Genomic DNA, 22653 nt, shown 5'->3' on the forward strand with positions numbered 1-22653 from the left:
TCCGACACAGGAGATGGTCCAACACTGTTTTATTGAACCTGTTGGTTGCTGTACATAATCTGCTGTGGGTTGACACTCTATTAACCTAACTGATAACCTCCTACTGGCTTGACCAGACTAGCTCTCTACCACATGGTGATGATGTTCATTGGCCTGTGCACTACGACTATCTCCCTAGCCGTGTGCTATGAGCGGGAAGAGCCTTAATGCCCTGTGGGCTTTATAATGGTGGTGTCCTGTCTGGTAATTGGTTGTTCTGTGTCATGTGTGTTCATTGGTTATCCTGTGTGTCAATCACTGCCTGCCTGCATCTCATGATATACATGAGTGGATATTATGACATCGGCCATTCCCATCTGAGAGCAGGACATGTCCTTCAGAACCTCATTAAGGTCGGCCTGGTACTGGGTCACATCCCCCAGCGAGTCAGATATTCTGCCGAGATCCTCAGCCACGGCCATCACCGACTGCCCAACACCTTGGACACCTTCACTAATGCTGCCAACATCATGCACCATGCTCTCCACTGCGGTCGCCACCCTAGCAGTGTTGGCCTTGATGCCACACATTGCCGGCGACATATCCTGCACCCATAGCTTCTGGGACTCCTTCATTCGCTCATGGATCTGCTGCAGTGTCACTGACATTTCCCTCTGAATGTCTTAACCGTTCCCTATCGTCTCCATCAGCTCCGGGTAACCCACTTCCAGAGGCTCAGCATGAGGCTGGAACCCAGCTGGATCCTGGGATCCAGCAGTCCTCTGACTGCTGTCTTGCCTGGGCGTTCCTGCCTCCACCTGATGTACATCAGCAGCAGTGTGGTGCTCACCAGATTGTGCCCCAGAGGCCTGACCAGTAACATTTCCCACCGAGGTGCGTGTATCTGCGCTGGTGGAGGGTGGGGATGACAGCTGTGATACCTTGATCGTGTCTTCCTCAGAGTTCCCCCTCAAAGGTGGTCTCCTGGGAAGCAGGAGAGGGGGCCGCCCTGGATGGGACGGCACCGTCGGCTGGAGGACCTCTGGGAGAATGGACATGCGGACAGTGGGAGGGATGGACCAGCCAGTAAGGTAATAACTCACGTTTGACAGGTCCCCTGGTGAAGGAAGTTTGGGGGACTTGAAGGAAAAGGATTTGTGGAGGGATGGTTATGGGGAGTTGAAGGGAGAGGTGGGGTGGAGGGAGGGTTGGGGGGGTCACATGGAGAGTTGGGGTGTGGATGCTCGCGTGCGGGTGGAAAGGTCTCGGCGGGGTCATTAGTGTCGACTCACCTGTGCTGTACGGTGTAGGTTGTTTTTCCTGCACTGGAGATTAATCCTCCTGGTCACACTCCCGGCGCTCACAGCCACTGCCACCTCGGTGAGGCAGCACTGGAAGCCCTGTGACTGACCCTACGGGACCCTCGAGGGAACAACATATCGCTCCTGTCCCCCACTGCGTCTAGGAACCTGGCCAGATCTGCATCCCTGAATCTTGGGGCCGGTCTCCTCAGTGTCAATATTGTGAGCTGGCTGGGGTTGGCTGAGCAAGTGCGGTTGAAGTGCTGCTCGACCTTGATAACCGGGGGGTCGGTGAGCCCGGTGCCGGCAAATCGGAGGGCCTCGTTAAGTGGACCAATTAATGTTGCACCAGTGATGAGTGCTGGGAAGCTCACAGCAGTTCCCGCTCGCTATCACACTGAGAAATCGTCCCAGAGAATTGTGCTCCTTGTTTCCCCTGACATTGGTAGTGTTGCAATTGCCATGGGCAGAATTCTAAGTGTCACTTTGGGCGAGTTTGGCAGAATATTTCTCGCCGGCTTTTTGGGTGAGATCAACACCGCTATTCAATCACATTTTGGGCGCAATCAAACTAAAACTCAATCTGTTCTGGGTAGGATTAGCTGGGCCGTTTCCGGCGCTATGACCCTGCTACCTCACAGCACTCCATTTGTTTGTGCCTCAATCACATTTCTGACTCTGAACAGCTCTGCTCGCCAGGAATGGCGCTTAAATTTCTTAACCCCCCCTGGCGCTTAAATTTCTTAACCCCCCCCCGAAATGACCCCTGGAACCTCAACGCTCCAACTCACCTGTTCGGGTCCTCGAGGCATCCCTGGGCCCAATCCCGGCGCGGGTTAAATGACATTGGGCACCTTGGCACTGCCAGCCTGGCACGCTGGCAGTGTCAAGGTGCCCGGGTGGCTTCAGCATTGCCAGGGTGCCACCCGACCCAGATTCCAACCTCCCAGGTACCTCAGATTGCTTGGGAGACCCTCCAAATGTGTTCCGCCTGGGACCAAGGCTGGAGTCTCCTCAGCGCTTCTGGTAGATTCCGGGTGTCAGTTCAGTCTGACATCAGGGGCGAAATTCTCCCCTACCCGGCGGGGCGGGGGATCCCGGCGTAGCGGAGTGGCGCCAACCACTCTGGCATCGGGCCTCCCCAAATCCACACCTTTAGGGGCTAGGCCCGTGCCGGAGTGGCTCCCGCTCCGCCGACTGGCTCCAACGGCCTTTGGCGCTACGCCGACCGGCGTTAGTCCGCGCATGCGCCAGAGTGTCAGAGGCCGCTGACGTCACCACTGGCGCATGCGCGATAGGGGGTGTCTCGTCCACCTCCGCCATGGTGGAGGCCGTGGCGGCGGCGGATGAAAAAGAGTGCCTCCATGGCACTGGCCCGCCCGCCGATTGGTGGGCCCCGATCGTGGGCCAGGCCACCGTTGGGGCACCCCCCGGGGTCCAATTGCCCCGCACTCCCTCCCAGGACCCCGGGGGCCCGCTTGCGCCGCCAATCCCGCCGGCACAGAGGTGGTTTAAACCACGTCGGTGGGAGAGGCCTGACAGCGGCGGGACTTCGGCCCATCGTGGGCCGGAGAATTGCCGCGGGGGGCACGCCGACCGGTGGGGCGTGATTCCCGCTCCCGCCGATTCCCGGGGGGTCGGAGAATTCCGCCCCAGTAGACAATTATAAAATAGGCGTTAAGCCTACTTAACTCTGCAAGTCTGGGTCCCACTCATTGTGGACAGGTTCCAGAGCACAACATCTCACAACAGCACGGATCATCGGCAATCCTGGGAGCGGCCACTCCTGGGAGCTACCAGCCACGACCCATCCTGATTCCGGCGGGACAAGGCTGGTAAATCGAGCCCTTTTTCATTTTTTTGAGCCTGGAGGAGATTCTCTCCGGTCAAGACCACACTTCAACATTTTTTTCACCACTGGGGAGCTGAACGCACTGACCAGACCGGTTCCTCAGAGATCCGGCTGCCATTTTGAAATGACCTCTGAGTGAGATTAAGGGTTACCAAAACGGGAGGGGGAATTGGGGGAACAGATCGAAGACGGGACATGGGCTGATGCTCTGGAGAGGGTTAATTCTTCCTCCTCGTGTGCGCGGCTTAGCCTCATCCAATTCAAGGTGCTGCATAGGGCCCACATGACTGGGACGAGGATGAGTAGGTTCTTTGGGGGTGAGGACAGGTGTGTCAGGTGCTCGGGGAGTCCAGCGAACCATGCCCATATGTTCTGGGCATGCCCGGCACTGGAGGAGTTCTGGAAGGGGGTGGCGAGGACGGTGTCGAGGGTGGTGGGATCCAGGGTCAAGCCAGGATGGGGACTCGCGATTTTTGGGGTTGGGGTGGAGCCGGGAGTGCAGGAGGCGAAAGAGGTCGGTGTGCTGGCCTTTGCGTCCCTAGTAGCCCGGCGAAGGATCTTGCTACAATGGAAGGATGCGAGGCCCCCAAGCGTGGAGACCTGGATCAATGGCATGGCTGGTTTCATTAAGCTAGAGAAGGTCAAATTCGCCCTGAGAGGGTCGGTACAAGGGTTCTTTAGGCGGTGGCAGCCTTTTCTCGACTTTCTGGCTCAACGGTAGGGTACAGGGACAGTAGCAGCAGCAACCCGGGGGGGGGGGGGGGGGGGGGGGGGGGGAGGGAAAAGGGGAGGGAAAAGGGGGCGGGCGACAATGACTATGTTTGTTTATTTAATTTTAATATATTTTTAAGTTCTTTTGTTGTTCATTGGGGTTGGGGGGTGGGGGGGATGTGATACATGCGCCGATACGGTCTGGGGGTGTCACAGTTATTATGGGTTATTTTGTTGCATTTCATTGTTTGTCATGTTTTATATTTTCTGTAAAAAATTCCAATAAAAATTATATTAAAAAAAAAAGGGTTACCAAAACCCCCACCCAAGGTCAATGTCACACCCCTCTCAAATGGGCATTATTCCAAACCTCCTCCAAGTGAGGACACCCTGCTAAAGGGGCCGCTGAAGCCCCTTCATAGCTGCCCATCACCCCGCCCCCCCTCCCCTAATCTTCTTTAACCTCCTCATCCCTTTTTCCGTGGGCATGAACCCTTCAGGCCCCGACCCTTGGCTATGCCATCGTGGCACCTGAGTACCCCAAAACTGCCACACTCGCACCTGGAAATGCCCCTGCCTGCCTGGCAGTGCCAGAGGAAGAGGGAGAGTGGGGTCCAGATCGCAACGCCTCGCAACGTTCGGATGAATCTCGTGAGATGTCTCAACCATTGCAAATCTCACGAGAGGCCTTTCGCGAGATTCAAAAGCCTTATCATGTCACCAAGTCAGGCGCGACGAGGACGATAAACCCCTGATGAGTGAAAGATGAAAAGCTTCAACAAAATGTATTTTTTCAACAATACTGACTATTTCTAAAGTACTTCATTGGCTGTAAAGTGCTTGGGAATGCCCTATGCTTGTGAAAGGCGCTTTAGAAATGTTAATCTGTCGTTTATTCCTTACTCTTCGATGCTCCTTCTCTCTCCCACTGTCCCAGCTCCAGAATATTACTGTGGGCTGTGTGTTCCGATTCTCAGAGGAGTGAGGGTGACGGAATGGAAAATGAGGGATGTGCTTGCTCAATCCCCTGTCCTCTCTGTACGTCCAATCAGATGGCCAGTTAGTGGCTGCCCATCATGAAGGACGCCAATCATTGGTGCGTAGGAAGCTTGTTTCCCAATCATAAACCTTAGCTCACTTCCAACCTTGCCATTACAATCAGGGCCACTTTCTCATTCCTGCTTTAAGACACCCCAATATAGTCAGCTCTTGTGACTTTGTTCATATAAAAATAATAGTGGTGATTTTTTTTGTTTCTGCTCCATTCACAGTGCAATACGATTTGCACCTCGGTGTGAAGACATAACTTGTGAGTTCTGACAATTGGCACTGTAGGGTGGGACATCATACGGCAGCGGGATAATGCCACAGAGACAGCTAGAATTGTAAAGGCTCCATGCTCTTAGAATCAATCATTGAAGATGCAATAATGATATTTAACAAGTCATTAAAGCTCATGCAGACTCTGCCACCTTCCCCAGCAGAATCTACTGGTAAATTCAGCCTGGGGTCCAAATGGCTGACCATCTCCCACATCCTTGAGCTAGAATGCTTTAGCTGCTGTAACAGACTCCCGGGCTGGGATTCTCTGATCCCCCGGCGAGAATCACGTCATGCAGCTCCAACGGCGGCCTGCTGATTCTCTGACGCCAATTCTCGGGCGCCTGCGGGATCGCCGCCGCGCCAGTCGGGGGCCATTGATATCGCCCCGGGCTAGTCAGCAATGGCGGAGGTAGCGGCAGGTGATGAACGGCCAGACGAGCAGAGGTCCTGAGGCGCGGTCTAAAATGGCGCCGAAGATGGCGGCGCTCACGGGGCACACATGGCAGGCGGCATCAAAGATGGCGGCGCCCACAGGCCGCACGTGGCTTACGGTTAGGAAAATGGCGGCACCCACGGGCCTCACGTGGCTTGCGAAGGGGAAGATGGCGGTGCCTCTGGGTCGCACGTGGGGGTGTAGAAATGGGTGTGGAAACAACGACGACCGACCAGGCCTGGCAAACAGAAACAAAGTGTCCTTTCTTCCCACACCCATTGCAGGTTGCGCTCAGTGGCCGGCAGCGCTGTCTGGGGTGTTTGTTTTGTCCGCAAAAATGACATGTGGGCCCCCCAGAGTTGGCTGGCTGCCGTGCAGCGCTGGCTTGCGTGAGCTGGAGTCGGCAGCTGCTGGGGCCCACAATGCCCACGAGGGTGCCGCGCGGCCTGGGGTGTAGGACTGAACGTTACGGGAGGCCACTTCTAACGAATTAGCAAGGTCGAGCCTACCCCCTTCCAGTAGCCGCTGCTGGACGTACGCAGACTTCATGCCCGTGACGTAAGTGTTTCTAATTAAAAGTTTGGTGTGCTGGACTGCCGAAACTGCCCGGCAGACACAGTTCCTATCTAGTATGTGCAGGGCATGCAAGAAATCGTCCAGAGTCTCCCCGGGGAGTTGCTGTCTCGTGGCCAGGAGGTGCCTGGCGTATACTTGATTCACCGGTGGAATATAATGTCCATTCAGGAGCGTCATCGCTTCGGAGTAGGTGGGCGCATCCTGGATGAGGGGAAAAATGTCAGGGCTCACCCGTGAATAGAGGAATTGGTGCTTCTGCGAGTCCGAGGGTTCTTCAGCGGCTGCTCCGAGGTAGCCTTCGAAGCAGGCTAGCCAGTGGTCGAAGGTGGATGTGGCATTGGCTGCTTGAGGGCTCAGCTGCAGGCGATCAGGCTTGATGCAGAGATCCATCATTTAAAAAATCTCGTTCAATAAATTGATGCACCGTCAATTACCACAAGACGAGAATGGTGGAACAATCGAGGCTTTATTGAACGAGATGTTGTGCCTCCTGTAGCTGGAACCAGAATGGCTGCAGCGCAGGTGAGCACACACATTTATACGCCGCCTGCTGGGCGGAGCCAGTAGGCAGGGATTTACCATCGTACCTCTAATATACAGGCAGTGCCGTAATACATATAATATACCACTAGTTCACTACACCCCCCCCCCCCCCACCCATTTTCTTTGTACACTTCTGTTTATTAGATCTAAGAATATTGGAGATGCGGGTGAGGCTTAAAGATATGAATTTGGTAGGCTGAGAAAGATCATGTCATCTATCAACAACGTTTACAGTGACTGAAGTATCTTAAAGAGACACTTTCACAAACTTGAGCTCAAAATACAGCTGGCATTCTGATTCAGTACAGAGGGAACGCTGCACTGTCGACAGTGCCATCTTTTGGTTGAGATGTTAAACTATGGCCCAGTTTACTCTCATAGATCGTATTGCAGTTTTTTGAATAAGAGCGGCATTCTCCCAGGTGTCTTGGCCGAATCAGATTGTTCAGTTGTTATCACATTGATGTTCGTGGGATTGTGCTGTGTAAAGTTAGCGGCCATGTTCCTAAATTACAGGAGTGACATCCGTTCAAAAGCACTTTATCTGCTGGGAATCCCTGATATTGTGAAACATGCTGTTTAAATCCAAGTCTCTCTTGCTTTCTAGTCTTTCTTACACTCTCTTTCTCTCTCGAATTCTCTCTCTCTCATTTTCTCTCTCTTTCTTTCTCTCTCTCGTTTTTCTCTCTCCTACTCCTCCATTTCCTCTCCCTTTCTTTTTCGCTCTCTTTCTCCCCCTCTCTCCTCTCTCTCTCATCTTTCTCTTTCCTCTCTCCTGCTCTCTTTTTCGCCACACATTTCCCTCCTCCCTCTTTCTTCCTTCCTATCTTTTCTTCCTTTCTTTCATTTCTCCTCCCTCCACGTGCAGCCATGTAATTCCCTGGAGGAGACAAGAGAATCCATCTCCTGGAGTTACTCATGAGCTGCTAATCAAAGTTGCTTAAAAGCTTGGTTTTGCCTGAAATCAGTGGAGCTTTTAAATCGGCCAAGAACTGAGCTTCCCATAAATAGCTGGTGCATGTAATACCTTTTAGTGCCGCCTTTGTAATTGATACCCATGGTGATGGCACACAGTTGGCACTATTTGCCTGTACAGGTGTTTGGCCCTGTCAAGTGCAAACGGTGTAAGTGATGGGGACTGTAATATGACATGGAGCAGAACTGAAGGACGAGTGAGTTGAACTATCTTCCGAGTTATTGGCACTCAGCGTTAACTCTTAGTTTAAACAAATGGTCCAACTCAGCTGGCTTAAACCAGGCTGTAAGTCTCGCACACGATGTAAAGTTTGGGATAAGGAAATGCTGGCTCTTGCTGCTTTTTCGCAGCATGGTCTGTGGGAATCAGGGAGCGTTGCCAGGCTGATTTCTATTCGGGAATGCCAGTCTCGTCTAATGCTAACTATCTCAATCACTTGATCCTAAGGTATCTCCAGTGACAATGGGACCCCTGTTTCCTTCAGAAAAATAGAACACGCTCGCTGCTCAGGGGCAGAGATTAGTTACAGCAACAAAGGATGGAACGCAGTGAGTGAATAGCACAGCGGAGAGATAAATAGCTTCCAGTCTCCCCGTCATCTCGTTCTCTCATTGATCTGTCATACATTATGTGAGAGACAACCAGCCATGGCGTTTAATCATGACTCCCAGTGACCAGGCCAGTTCTGTGAAGCTTGTGCTCTTTCAGTGATTGGAGATACCCTGTGCAAAAAGAAAAAGCAGGAAAAAGAAAGACAGGCACACAGGTCAGAGCGACTTTAATGGCTATGGGACACCCAAAGCACTTTCCAACCAATTAAGTACTTTTTGAAGTATGGTCACTGTAATGTCGAAAAACTGGCAGCTAATTTGTGCACAGCAAGATCCCAGAAACAGCAATAAGATAATGACTAGACCATCTGTTGTTTGGGGGATAACTATTGACCAGGACAGGAGGGAAAACTCTCCTCGTTTCCAAATAAAATGCCATGGGACCTTTTGGGTTCACCTGAGAGGGCAAGCAGGGTCTTGGTTTAATGTTTCATCCAAAAAATGACATGTCCGACAGTGCAGCACTCCCTCAGTACAGGACTGAATCACCAGCCCAAGTTATATTCTCAAGTCTCTATAGAGCTGGTTTTAAAACTGAAACCTTCATTATGGAAGAGAGAGTACTTCCTATCTCTGAGCATACCTAACATTCAGTGTCGTATCCTATCAGAAATGCTTAGACATGGCACCTGGGATACAACCAAGCCTATAATTTAGCTAGTTGCTTCTAACACATTGGGAGAGAGCTATTGTTGAATTTTTAACATTGAAAATGTAATTCCAATGGTTCTTGTTGCTATGTCAGTTTCTGTGTATGTATAGTGCACAGCAAATAAAAGGGGTTGGGTGGGATTTTCTGTCCGTTCCCCCCGATGTGGTCTAACAGTCCAGCTGAAGGTGATTCCCCCTCCCTGGGTTCCCCAGCGGCAGAGGGTGTGAACAACAGCTAGCCCCACTGATAGCGGAGGTTGCAGAAGATCCCATCGTCAGCCAATGGTGTGGCCCTTCCACTGCCACAAAGCACACAGCGGGGCTGGAGGGGCGAATCCTGCCCGTTATTCCAATAATAATAATGGCTTATGTGTGTCGCCGTGTCAAGCCTTTTACATTGACAGTCCCACCAGAGATTACTTTGCTTCTGGATGGTTCAGTTATAGTTTTGTATCAATATTAGCTCCTGTACATTGTGAATGAAGTAGGAGTGAACAATATACTGGAACATGGCACAATCAGGCTCATGGATTCCTGAATGTATACAAACAAAGAACTTTACAAAGCATTTAAAAGCGCCTTTCACAACCTCAGGATGTCGCAAAGAACTTTACAGTCAGTGAAGTACTTGTGAGGTGTAGTTATTGTTGTGATATGGGGAACACAGGTGACGACCTGTACATAACTAACTCCCACAATTCAGCAACGTGATAGTGACTAGATCATCTGTTTTTTGTGTTGCTAACTGAGGGATGAATGTTGGTCAGGACATCAGATGAATGGCCCTGTTCATCTTCAAATAGTGCGATGAGATACTTGGCATCCACCTGAGATTTATTTTGCCCACTCCTGGTTGTCCTTGTGAAGTGAGCCTTTATCTTGGATCACCAAACTCTGTGTTGAAATGCTGCTTCTACAAGGCTGAGCCAAAGTTTCTGACTGAGCAACTGTGAAGGAATTGTGATTTTTGTCTGAGTCTGGATGGTAACTTGGAGGTAGTGGTGTTATGTATGTACAAACATACAAATTAAGAGCAGGAGTAGGCCATACAGCCCCTCGAGTCTGCTCTGTTATCTGATTAAGTCATGGTTGCAATCAAAGAAAAATACCGCAGATGCCAAAATCCTGCAATAAAAGCAGAACATCTGGATAAACCCAGCAGGTCTGGCAGCATCTGTGGCAAGAAACAGAGTTAACGTTCCAGGTTGAAGTGACCCTTCCACTGATCATGGCTGATCTGATTGTGAGCTCCAATCCATTTTCCTATCTCCTCCTATACCTTTTGACCCCTTTATCAATCTAACTCAGCCTGAAAAAGTATTCAGTGACCGCTCTCTGGAGAGGAGAATTCCTCAGGCCCGCTGAAAGAAAATAATTCTCATTATCTCCGCCTCAAACAGGAGATCCCTTATTTTAAAACCGTGTCCCATAGTTCTCGTCTGTCCCACAAAGAGAAACGTCGGCCAGGATTCTCCGCTGCGACTCCACCCCACTACCGCTGCTACTGCGGACGGTGAATTTGGTGCTCAGCCAAATTTCCCATTCGCCGCAGCAGGACCAGTGAATCCCGTTGAGGTGAACGGATGGAGAATCCCGCCCATCATTGTCAAGCCCCCTCAGGATCTTGTATGTTTCAATAAGATCATCTCACATTCTTGTGAATTCCAATGGATACAGACCTAATCTGTCCAACCTTTACTCATAAGATTGTCTCCCCATTCCAGGAATCTCAGAACATAGAACATACAGTGCAGAAGGAAGCCATTCGGCCCATTGGGTCTGCACTGGCCCACTTAAGCCCTCACTTCCACCCTATCCCCGTAACCCAATAACCCATCCGAAGCTTTTTTGGTCACGAAGGGTAGTTTATCATGGCCAATCCACCTAACCTGCACGTCTTTGGACTGTGGGAAGAAACTGGAGCACCCGGAGGAAACCCATGCAGCCACGGGGAGAACGTGCAGATTCCGCGCAGACAGTGACCCAAGCAGGGAATCAAACCTGGGACCCTGGCGCTGTGAAGCCACAGTGCTAATCACTTGTGCTACCGTGCTGCCCAAAACAGACAAAAACTATTAACAGTACTCCAGATGAGGCCTCACTAATGCTCTGTACACTTACAGCAAAACTTCCCTATTTAGGTATACTATTCCCCTTGCAATAAATGACAATACTCCAATTGTCTTCCTAATCATTTGCTGTACCTGCATACTAACTTCTAGTGATTCATGTATGATCTCCAAATTTGCTGATAATACAAAGTTGGGTGGGAGGGTGAGCTGTGAGAAGGATGCAGAGATGCTTCAGCAGGATTTGGACAGGTTGAGTGAGTGGGCACATGCATGATGGATGCAATATAATGTGGATAAATGTGAGGTTATTGACTTCAGTAGCAAAAGTGAGAAGAAGGCAGGTTATTATTTGAATGGGTGTAAATTGAGAGAGGTGGATACTCAGTGAGACCTTGGTGTTCTCGTGCATCAGTCACTGAAAGCAAACGCGCAGGTACAGCAGGCAGTAAAGAAGACACATGGTTTGTTGGCCTTCATAGTGAGAGGATTTGAGTATAGGAATACAGGTGTTTTACTGCAGTTGTATAGGGCATTGGTGAAGCCACACCTGGATTATTGTGGATAGTTTTGGTGTCCTGATCTGAGGAAGGATGTTCTTGCTATTGAGGGAGTGCAGCAATGGTTTACCAGACTGATTCCAGGGATGGTGGGACTGTCATATGAGGAGAGACTAAATTGGTTTGGATTATATTCATTGGAGTTTAGAAGAGTGAAAAGGGATCTCATAGAAACTTACAAAATTCCAACAGGATTAGACAGGGTAGATTCAGAAAGAATGTTCCCAATGTTGGGGGAGTCCAGGGGTCATAGTTTGAGGATAAGGGGTAACCATTAGGACTGAGGTGAGGAGAAAGTTCTGCACCCGGAGCGTGGTGAATCTGTGGAATTCACTACCACAGAAAGTAATTGAGGCCAAAACGTTGTGTAATTTCAAGAAGGAATTAGATATCGCTCTTTGGGCTGAAGGTTTCAAGGGATATGGGACGAAGGTGGGTTCAGGGTATTGAACTTGATGATCAGCCATGATCATAATCAATGTCGGAGCAGTCTCGAAAGGCCGAATGGCCCCCACCTGCTTCTATTTTCTATGTTTCTGTGCACCAAGACACCCAGATCCCTCTGTGCTGCAGAGGGAACAACCTCTTTCTATTTATATTGTATATTTATATTGCTTTTTTATTCTTCCTGCCAAAGTGGACAAGTTCACATTTTCCCACGTTATATTTAATCTGCCTATTATTTGCTCACGCACCGAATCTATTTAAATCCCTTTGTAGACTCTTTACAGCCTCCTAACAATTTACTTTCCTATCTATCTTTGTGTCATCAGCAAATTTTGTCACCGTCTATTTGGTCCATTTACCCGAGTCCTTGATAACGATTTTAAGTAGCTGAGGCCCCAGCACTGATTCCTGGGGCACTCCATTGGTTACAGCTTGCCAACCTGAAAATGGCCAATTACCCCTACACCTGCTTTTTGAGAGCTAACCAAACCTTTATCCATGATGTGTTTTCACGCACTTGGCCTTGGCCTTCTGGGTCCTTGAATCTAGGTGGTGGGGGCTGTGGGTTTTGGATGAGTTGTCCATTGTTTCTTCCTGGCTTTTTCTTTTTTTATTGGCTTTTTGGTTTTCTCCCCATCTTTCTAACTGTCCCTCTAACTCCCTCTCTTGCTATTTGCTATTAGTTCTTTCCGATCTTTTACGTGCAAGTGTAAGCATGTGTGTGTGGCACTTAGAAATACCGCACTATGTGTCTGGATGGATGGATGATTTTGTTTATTGTCACGTGTACCGAGGTCCAGTGAAAAGTATTTTTCTGCGAGCAGCTCAACAGATCATTAAGTACATGAAAAGAAAAGGAAATAAAAGAAAATACATAAAAGAAAATACATAATAGGACAACACAAGGTACACAATGTAACAACGTAAGCACCCGCATCGGATGAAGCATACAGGGTGTAGTGTTAATGAGGTCAGTCAATAAGAGGGTCATTTAGGAGTCTGGTGACAGTGGGGAAGAAGCTGTTTTTGAGTCTGTTCGTGCGTGTTCTCAGACTTCTGTATCTCCTGCCTGATGGAAGAAGTTGGAAGAGTGAGTAAGCCGGGTGGGAGGGTCTTTGATTATGCTGCCCGCTTTCCCCAGGCAGCAGGAGGTGTAGATGGAGTCAATGGATGGGAGGCAGGTTTGTGTGATGGACTGGGCTGTGTTCACAACTCTCTGAAGTTTCTTGTGGTCCTGGGCCGAGCAATTGCCATACCAGGCTGTGATGCAGCCCGATAGGATACTTTCTATGGTGCATCTGTAAACGTTGGTAAGAGTTAATGTGGACATGCCGAATTTCCTTAGTTTCCTGAGGAAGTATGGGCACTGTTGTACTTTCTTGGTGGTAGCGTGAACGTGTGTGGACCAGGACAGATTTTTGGTGAGGTGTACCCCTAGGAATTTGAAACTGCTAACCATCTCCACCTCGGCCCTGTTGATGCTGACAGCGGTGTGTACAGTACTTTGCTTCCGCACGCAATGACCAGCTCTTTAATTTTGCTGGCATTGAGGGAGAGATTGTTGTCGCTGCACCACTCCACTAGGTTCTCTATCTCCCTCCTGTATTCTGACTCGTCGTTATTCGAGATCCGGCCCACTATGGTCGTATCGTCAGCAAACTTGGAGATGGAGTTGGAACCAAATTTTGCCACGCAGTCATGTGTGTACAGGAAGCAGAGTAGGGGGCTAAGTACGCAGCCTTGCGGGGCACCGGTATTGAGGACTATTGTGGAGGAGGTGTTGTTGCTTATTCTTACTGATTGTGGTCTGTGGGTCAGAAAGTCGAGGATCCACTTGCAGAGTGGGGAGCCAAAAGTCCTAGGTTTTGGAGCTTTGATATGAGCTTGGCTGGGATTATGGTGTTGAAGGCGATGCTGTAGAGAATAAATAGGAGTCTGATGTAGGAGTCCTTGTTGTCGAGATGCTCCAGGGATGAGTGTAGGGCCAGGAAAATGGCGTCTGCTGTGGATCGGTTGCGGCGGTACGCGAATTGCAGTGGATCAAGGCATTCTGGGAGTGTGGAAGTGATGCGCTTCATGGCCAACCTCTCGAAGTACTTCATTACGACTGAAGTCAGGGCCACCGGGCGGTAGTCATTGAGGCATGTTGCCTGGTTCTTCTTTGGCACCAGTATGATGTTGTCTTCTTGAAGCAGGTGGGGGGACCTCGGAGTGGAGTAGGGACAGGTTAAAGATATCCGCAAACACCTCTGCCAGCTGGTCCACTCAGGCTCTGAGTGCACGACCAGGGATCCCGTCCGGGCCCGTCGCCTTCTGAGGGTTCACTTTCAGGAAGGCCGGTCTGACTTCGGAAGCTGTGATGGTGGGAATGGGTGAGTTATGGTCTGCTGGGGCACTCGACAGCGGATTGTTGGTTTCCTGCTTGAACCAAGCATTGAAATCAATGATTTCAGCAGGGAGGGGTGCGCTGCTGCCGGAGATACTGCTCGGCTTTGCTTTGTAGCCCGTTATGTTGTTTAGTCCTTGTCACAACCGCCGAGAGTCTGTCTGTGACTCTAGCTTAGTTTGATATTCTCTCTTGGCATCTCAGATGGCTTTGTAGAGGTCATTCCTGGATTTCTTGTATAGGTAAGGGTCATCTGACTTGAACGCCTCAGACCTATCCTTCAGTAGGGAGTCAATCTCGCGATTGAGCCATGATTTCCAGTTGGGGAATGTACGTACTGCTTTCTTTGGCACGCAGTCGTCCAGTCTACACATTTGCTGATGAAGTCTGTGACGGTGGTGGCATTCTCATTTAAGTTAGTCGCTGAGTTCTTAAATATGGACCAGTCCGCTGTCTCTAAGCAGTCACGTAGGAGCTCTTCTGTTTCCTCGGGCCAGCACTGCACGACCTTCTTAGCTGGATTCTCCCGCTTGAGTTTCTGCTTGTATGCCGGGAGAAGGAGCACAGTCTTATGGTCTGATTTCCCAAAGTGCGGTCGGGGGATGGAACGGTAGGCGCCCTTGATTTTTGAGTAGCAGTGGTCAAGAGTGTTGTCGCCCCTGGTGGGACAGGAGATGGGCTGGTGGAATTTTGAGGTTGGCCTTGTTGAAGTCCCCGGCCATGATGAACAAGGCCTCCAGGTGTTCTGTTTCATAGTTGTTTCTAACTGTGTACAGTTCATCCACCGCCTTCCTCACTTCTGCCTGGGATGGGATGTAGACCGATGTGATAATGGCTGAAGTGAATTCACGTGGAAGATAGTATGGGCGGCACTTCACGGTCAGGCATTCCTGGTCTGTGGAGCAGTAGGTCGCCAGGGTCGCTACATCCAAGCACCAGGTGGAGTTGATGAGGAGGCAAACCCCTCCACCCTTTGCTTTGGCTGATGACACGGTCCGTCCGGTGAACTCAGAAACCTAGAGGTTGCATGGCACAGTCCGGTGAGGCGGGGGTGAGCCATGTCTCTGTGAAACAGAGCACATAGCAGTCTCTTACTTCCCTCTGAGAGGTAAGTCTAGCAATAAGTTCATCCAGCTTGTTTTCGATCGCTTGGACGTTTGCCAGGAGTATGCTGGGGAGAGGGGTCTTGAAACTGCGTTGCTTCAGTCCCACCTGCAGACATTCTGCTTACAATATCGGAGAATCTGTAGCACAAAAGGAGGCCATTCAGCCCATTTAGTAGCCAAGGGCCGGATGCAATGTTGGGCCAGTCACTTCTACTGTAAGTAACAGTATTTTTACAAATAGGTTCTATTGCTAACTATAGAATAACGCTTGGTAAAGTGCCAAACTTTCCTGAGGTGGTTGGCCACAAGTCCACTTTGTCAGGAGGGTACCCTGGATGCCACATAACTTGCTGGTGTCCTCTTGTTCGGGTCATCTGCCTCTCCCACCATTTCAGATTTCAAGCACTTTTCTATTCATTCCTGGGACGCTGGTGTTGCTGGCTGGGCCAGCATTGGTAACCCAGCTCTAATTGTCCTTGAACAGAGCGTGCTTTTTTTAAAAGAGTGGAGTCACAGTTAGACCAACCAGGTAAGGGCGGCAGATTTCCTTCCCTAAAGACATTAGTGAACCAGATGGCTTTTGATGACAATCAGCAATGGTTTCATGGTCATCATTAGACTTTTAATTCCAGATTTTTATTCTATTTGAATTTCACCATCTGCCCTGGTGGGATCGAAGCCAGGTAGCCAGGGCATTAGCCTCAGTTCCTGAGTTACTAACTCATTGGTAATACCACTACGCCACCACTTAGAAGGGTGTGGTTGTCTATCAACGCCAGATGAACCTGATGGCTTAGTTCAGCTCAATAGCCCATGGATTTGAAAATGGTTCCTTTTCATGTATTTATCCAATCCCCTTTTGAGAATCATTCTTGAATCTTTTTTCACCACCCTTTCAGACAGTACATTCTAGATCATAACGCACTGTGTTTATTAATGAAATGTCTTCGCATCTCTGCCCTGGTCTGAGATATTTAAAATTTGGGTCACGCTGTCACTGATGCCCCAGTCTACGGAAACAATTTCTTCCTGTTTACTCTGTCAAAGCCCTTCATCATTCTAAACAATTCTTTAAAATCTCTCTTTAACCATCTCTCTTCTGAGATCAGTCCTACCTCCTCGAGTCTCCCCACTTATGTTAAATCCGACTTCCCTGATACCATTCTGATAAATCTATTCTGTACCCTCTCCAAAGGCCTTGGCACCCTTCTTAAAATGTGCTGCCTAGAATAGAACGTGGTACTCCAGCTGAGGCCTAATAGGGGATCTATAAAGGTTTGCCATCTATTCCAGGCCTTTGTACCCTTTGCCATTACTAATACAAATTTCCTCTTGCTGACGATAGAGTGGACTACATCGCAGAGTGATCCCTCGTTCAGCCGCCAGCCACGGTGCACAGACGTTCAAGGCTCACAGCATTGCAGCTGCGAGTCAGGCTTCCATCTCAGTGGTGACGATGTTCGACAGTGTCGAGGTAAGGTGCCATCCATTGCAGCTGAAGCTGTTCACTCAGACCATTTCACAACATTGAAGTGCCTCTTGGTGCGGATTCCAAACTGGTCACCAATATCCGGTTCACTCTGGGAATTGTTGACAACCTGGACGGGATTCTCCGACCCCCCCGCCGGGTCGGAGAATCGCCCGGGGCCAGCGTCAATCCCGCCCCCGCCGTGTCCCGAATTCTTCGCCACTTGAGATTCGGCGGGGGCGGGACTCGCACTGCGCCGTTCAACGGGCCCCCCGTGGCGATTCTCCGGCCCGCGATGGGCCGAAGTCCACGATTCTCCGGCCCGCGATGGGCCGAAGTCCAGCTGCTGACAAGCCTCTCCCGCCGGCGTGGATTAAACCACCTCTCTTACCGGCGGGATTGGCAGTGCGGGCGGGCGCTGGGGTCCTTGGGGGGGGAGGCGGGGCGATGTGACCCGGGGGGTGCCCCCACGGTGGCCTGGCCCGCGATCGGGGCCCACCGATCGGCAGGCGGGCCTGTGCCGTGGGGGCACTCTTTTTCCCCTCCCCTGCGCATGTGCCGGGATGACGCCAGCAGCCGCTGACGCTCCGGCACATGCGCGGACTTACGCCGACCGGCGAAGTCCTTTCGGCCCCGGCTGGCGTGGCGCTAAAGGCCGTTCATGCCAGCCGGCGGAACGGTAACCACTCTTTTTTAAAATAAATTTAGAGTATCCAATTCATTTTCCAATTAAGGGGCAATTTAGCATGGCCAATCCACCTAGCCTGCACACCTTTGGATTGTGAGGGCGAAACCCAAATACGGGGAGACTGTGCAAACTCCACACGGACAGTGACCCAGAACCGGGATCGAACCTGGGACCCCGGCGCCGTGAGGCTGCAGGGTTAACCCACTATGCCACCGTGCTGCCTCGGTAACCACTCTGGCGCGGGCCTAGCCCCTCAATGTGAGGGCTTGGCCCCTAAAGGTGCGGAGACTTCCACATCTTTGGGGCAGCCCGACGCCGGAGTGGTTCACGCCACTTCAACATGCCGGGACCCCCCGCCCCGCCGGGTAGGGGAGAATCCCAGCCCCTGTGTTTACATAGCATCTTCAATGTGGTAAAACAACCCAAGCTGCTTAATCAAAAATAATATGACACCAAGCCAGGTAAGGAGATGTTAGCATAGGTCGGCTTCATTGATGAGATAAGTCTTAAGAGGAGGGGGAGAGGTTTAACGGAGTGAGAGGGGTTTCCAGAGCTGAAGACCTGATCACCAATTTTGGAGTGATGAAAGTTGGGGACACTCAAGAGGCCAACGTTAGAGGACTGCAGAGATTCTGAAGGCTATGAGGATGGAGGAGGTTACAGATATTGGGAGGGGCAAGGACATGGAGGAATCTGAAAAGAAGAATGAGAATTTTTAAATTGAGGCATTATCAGACCAGGATCCAGTGTAGGTCAGTGAGCACAGGGGAGAAGTGAGTGAGTGAGTGAGTGAGTGAGTGGGACTTGGTACGATTCTGCTCTCCACTCTGGTGGAGCAAGCTCAAGGGGCCAGATGGCCGACTCTTGGTCCTATATCTTATGATATTTGGTAAGGTGCAGGCTATTGATTACTCCTGAATCATATTGATAAAGTGATGCCTACTGTGCAATATTTTTACTGAATATCACAATTCTTTGGAAAAATAAATGATAATTTAGGCTCAAAAATGTAACCTGATTAAAAGATTCTGCATCTACCTTCCTGTGGAACTGGATTAGGCCATTCAGCCCATCGAGCCTAATCCACTGTACAATTAGATCATGGCTGATCGATATCTTAACTTTATTTACAAACCGTTGCTCCATATTCCTTGATATCCTAATAAAATTCTTTTGATCTCTCTCTTGAAAACTCCAAGCAACTCAGCCCCCACTACCTTTTGGGGGCGAGAGTTCCTGATTTCTATCCTTTGAATGAGAAGCAGTTGACAGACTTTCTGACATTCTCTGTCTCACTCTGTCTCTCTTTGCTGTCTCTGTTCTCCCTCTTTATTTGTTCTATGTCTCTCTTTTCTCTCTCACACTTTATTCTCTCTTTTCTTTCTCTTTCTCTCTCCATTGGCCCCAGAGTCTCTTTCTCTCTTTCTCCACCCTTTCTCTCTCTTTCTCCCCATCTCTCCATCTTTCTCCCCATCTCTCCCTTTCTTTCTCCCCATCTCTCTCTCCTCTCCGTCTCTCTGTCGCTTTCATACCATCTATCTCTCTCTTTCTGCCCATCTCTCTCTCCTTCTCTCCATCTCTGTCACTTTCTCACCATTTATCTCTCTCTTTCTCCCCATCTCTCTTTCTACCCATCTCTCTCTCTCTCTTTCTCCCCATCTCTTTCTCCCCATCTCTCTCCCTCTCTTTCTCCCCATCTCTCTCTCCCTTTAACTCCATCTCTCTCCATCCTTCCAGAAATTCCATGAATTGTTTTCAGAACTCTATACTGTCCACATTTCATGGTGTTGCCCCATGACAGATTGAACAATCCCACTATTCTGTAGCAGTGACTCTTGTTCTTCTGGTTACAAACCGCCCCTAAAATGTAACAAAGGTGTTGCACATCAGCCTGCTGAGTGTACCCACTTGTTTCCCAAATAGTCACCTATCTGTGTGTGGCTCTCTTTCAGATGTGGATGAGTGCGAGCTGTTTCAGACAGGCCGCTTGGCTCGTCTGTGTGTACATTCCTGTGTGAACACGCCAGGTTCATATCAATGTGCGTGCCCCTCTGGATACAACCTACTGGAGGATACACGGGCATGTGAAGGTAAGAATACCTGATCACCCCATCCAGCCATCTGTATTGTCGACACACCTCAGTGTTGTCTGTCCATTATACTTAATGTATCTTGTTACTACCTATTTTATCCTAATTATGCCTGTCCCATCATCTATTTCATTATTACAACTTTGCTTCTACAGATATTAATGAGTGTACAAGCAATCAACACAACTGTACCAGGGAGAAGATTTGCATTAATATACATGGTGGATTCCACTGTGTGCGCCCAGAGTGTCCAAAGTCTCGTCTCAATGCGAGCTACGTAAAAACATCACAATTGTAAGTGCTGCTGCTTGAATAGTCTCTATTGGGCATAACAAGGGCCTAGCAATCTGAATACTGTGTTTCAGTGAGAAAAGCGTGACGCAAGAAAATATTTAAGTACAGGAGCAGTGCAGCGAGGAGCCACTTAATTGATCCCTTTTAGCTGAGATACAGGAAACAAGACAATTGGACCTTCAGACCGAAACCTTGGCATTTGAGAGGAAACATCATGATTGTAGCTTAAGTTGGTCACGATCGATGGAGACTACTGGAAGCAACAATTTCATAGTCTTTACCTTTTATTAAACATACTTTGAACTATATGCCGGGTAAGGCTCAGCACAAAACTTCCCACAGTATCATTCCTCATATTGCTCTGCTTGTCATGCTCTGCCTATTGACATATTTAACCGTAACCTTTTACATTACTTCCCTCCCCAAGTCTCTGATTTTATTCAATAAATTATTTACATTATCCTACAACTCCCCCAAGTCTCTAACTGTATTCAATATTTTATTTAATTATCCTATATCTCCCCCGGGTCTCTAACTCTATTCAATATATTATTCACATTATCCGACATCTCTGCCGAGTTTCTGACTATATTCAATATATTATTTACATTATCATACATCTCCACAGACTGTCTGGCTCTATTCAATATATTATCCTACATCTCTCCCAAGTCTCTGACTCTATTCAATATATGATTCACATTATCCGACACCTCCCCGAGCCTCTGATTATATTCAATATATCATTTACATTGTCCTACATCTCCCCCCTGAGTCTCTGATTCTATTCAATAAATTATTTACATAATCCTTCATCTCCCCCGAGTTGCTGATTCCATTCAATATATTATTTACATTATCCTACATCTCCCCCCAAGTGTCTGACTATATTCAATATACATTACCCTATTAGTTTCTGGTTTGATTTGGACGATAGTCCCCTCCTCCCCTAGTCTCTCTATATCTACTGTTTTGCGGCATTGTGCAGGAGAACAGGGATTTGGATCCACTGTCGTCTTCCCATGGAGTGATGTGGAAATGTAGCTCAACAGTGCTAATTTGATATCGTCATTTTTCAGCAACAAAGCCTTCCTCCTATTTTAGCCTCTCCAATAGCTAATAGGTACCTGGGTTAGCTAGTCATGCGGACCAACCTAATAACTTCTGTGCACTGCTTAAAACACTTGTTTGTAAATTGTGAGCCACTGTGTGAAGTGACTGGGTCTGAAATGCTGGGAGGGGCAAAAAGTTTAGGTGTTTTGCAACAGCTTCTGAGGTGGGACTATGCCGACGCGTAACCAGGTTCCATCTAGAGCAATATAGTCAACAATTCTGAGGAGCGTCTTCCCTTCGAGCGTAAAAGGATTGATTCCTAAAACCAAGGCAATTAAAATGAGTGGCGAGTTTCTTTTTTGTCTTTTTGACCGGTGCAGGCACAATGGGCTGGATGGCCTCTTTCCTGGACCGTGATGGTTTCTATGTTTCTGCGTTCCTGCAGTCTGGATTGAAATGAGAATATCACCACTGGTTCTTTTTGGGCCTGGTGATGGATTGCCTAATTTGATGCTGTTTGCATCATTTCTGATAATGATGTTGTGATCCCTGGCCACCAGAACAAATGTTTCGCTCTGGCGCCTCCTAATGGCCAGGTGTCTCTGGTGTACTCTCTGAAGGATCATGAGTCTGAGGACTCTAGGTATGACCAATCTCTCACCATAAGTCAACAAGTCATCCACCAGACTGAGATGTCTTTGTTACTCAAGGTATCGCTTCACGGTGAAATTACTTGGAACGTATTCTGGCCGTTCTTTGATTCATTATTCCAGAATCTTAACACATTCCCCATCTGCTTTTTGTGTCTTTTGAATTTAATTTAGCCTCTGTGTCGTTGCTGGTAGAATGTTTGTGATCAATAAAGTATGGGACCCCATAACAGAATACATGTTTACCCTTCCATTCAGGCTTTTCAACAGGAGGTTCTGCACAGGGAAGTCACCTTCTGTCCTGAAGAGAGTGGGAGGCTTAAGTTTTGCTACTTCTCTTTGGCCTACTCCTGCTCCTAGTTCTTGTGTTCTTATGTTCTTATGATTTATGAAGGAATGCAATAGTTCTGGCTGAGGGCAAGATTTTCCCAAATGTGCTGGGAAAGGCTCCAAGTTCAGCTTAAACTTGTGTCACTTGGGCATCTAGCACAAAAGCATTCTGTCCAATCACTTTGACGAAGGGCTCTAATTTATCAATCTTTTAGCACATCTGCTTTTTCATAGATTTCAGGGATATTTTCATTCATTATCTGAGACGTATCATTTCAAATCCTGTCCAACAACCCACAGAATTCATCCACTCGAGTAAGCATTTCTCCTAAACTATGTTCCAATTGTTAAATCCCCCCTCCGGCACCAGCTGTTAAATAACCTGAGTAACAGCTCGCCGTGCACCACAGCAGTGCCTTCGGCTCATTCCCCGCACCATTATCACCGACACAGCCTGTCCTGTCCTCCTCCTCCTCCTGCTTAGTCAGGCCTCTCAGGTTCCCATGGGAACAAGAACCCAGGGCTTCACTCGCAGCTTGGGGCCACACCTCCACCA

General features: G+C 49.0%; 1 protein-coding gene across 3 annotated transcripts in view; it reads left to right on the plus strand.

Annotated features, from left to right (window-relative positions):
* Positions 1–22653, plus strand: part of LOC119956824 (fibulin-7-like) — a 76469-nt gene that overhangs the window by 50143 nt on the left and 3673 nt on the right. For all 3 annotated transcript variants that reach the window (XM_038784283.1, XM_038784303.1, XM_038784293.1), the window contains 3 exons: positions 16870–16998; positions 19633–19770; positions 19926–20064. In XM_038784283.1, the coding sequence (XP_038640211.1) occupies positions 16870–16998; positions 19633–19770; positions 19926–20064 (406 nt within the window). The remainder of the gene's footprint in view (positions 1–16869; positions 16999–19632; positions 19771–19925; positions 20065–22653) is intronic.

The sequence above is a fragment of the Scyliorhinus canicula genome, chromosome 2 (genome assembly GCF_902713615.1).
Source record: "Scyliorhinus canicula chromosome 2, sScyCan1.1, whole genome shotgun sequence".
NCBI classification, from domain to species: Eukaryota; Metazoa; Chordata; class Chondrichthyes; order Carcharhiniformes; family Scyliorhinidae; genus Scyliorhinus; species Scyliorhinus canicula.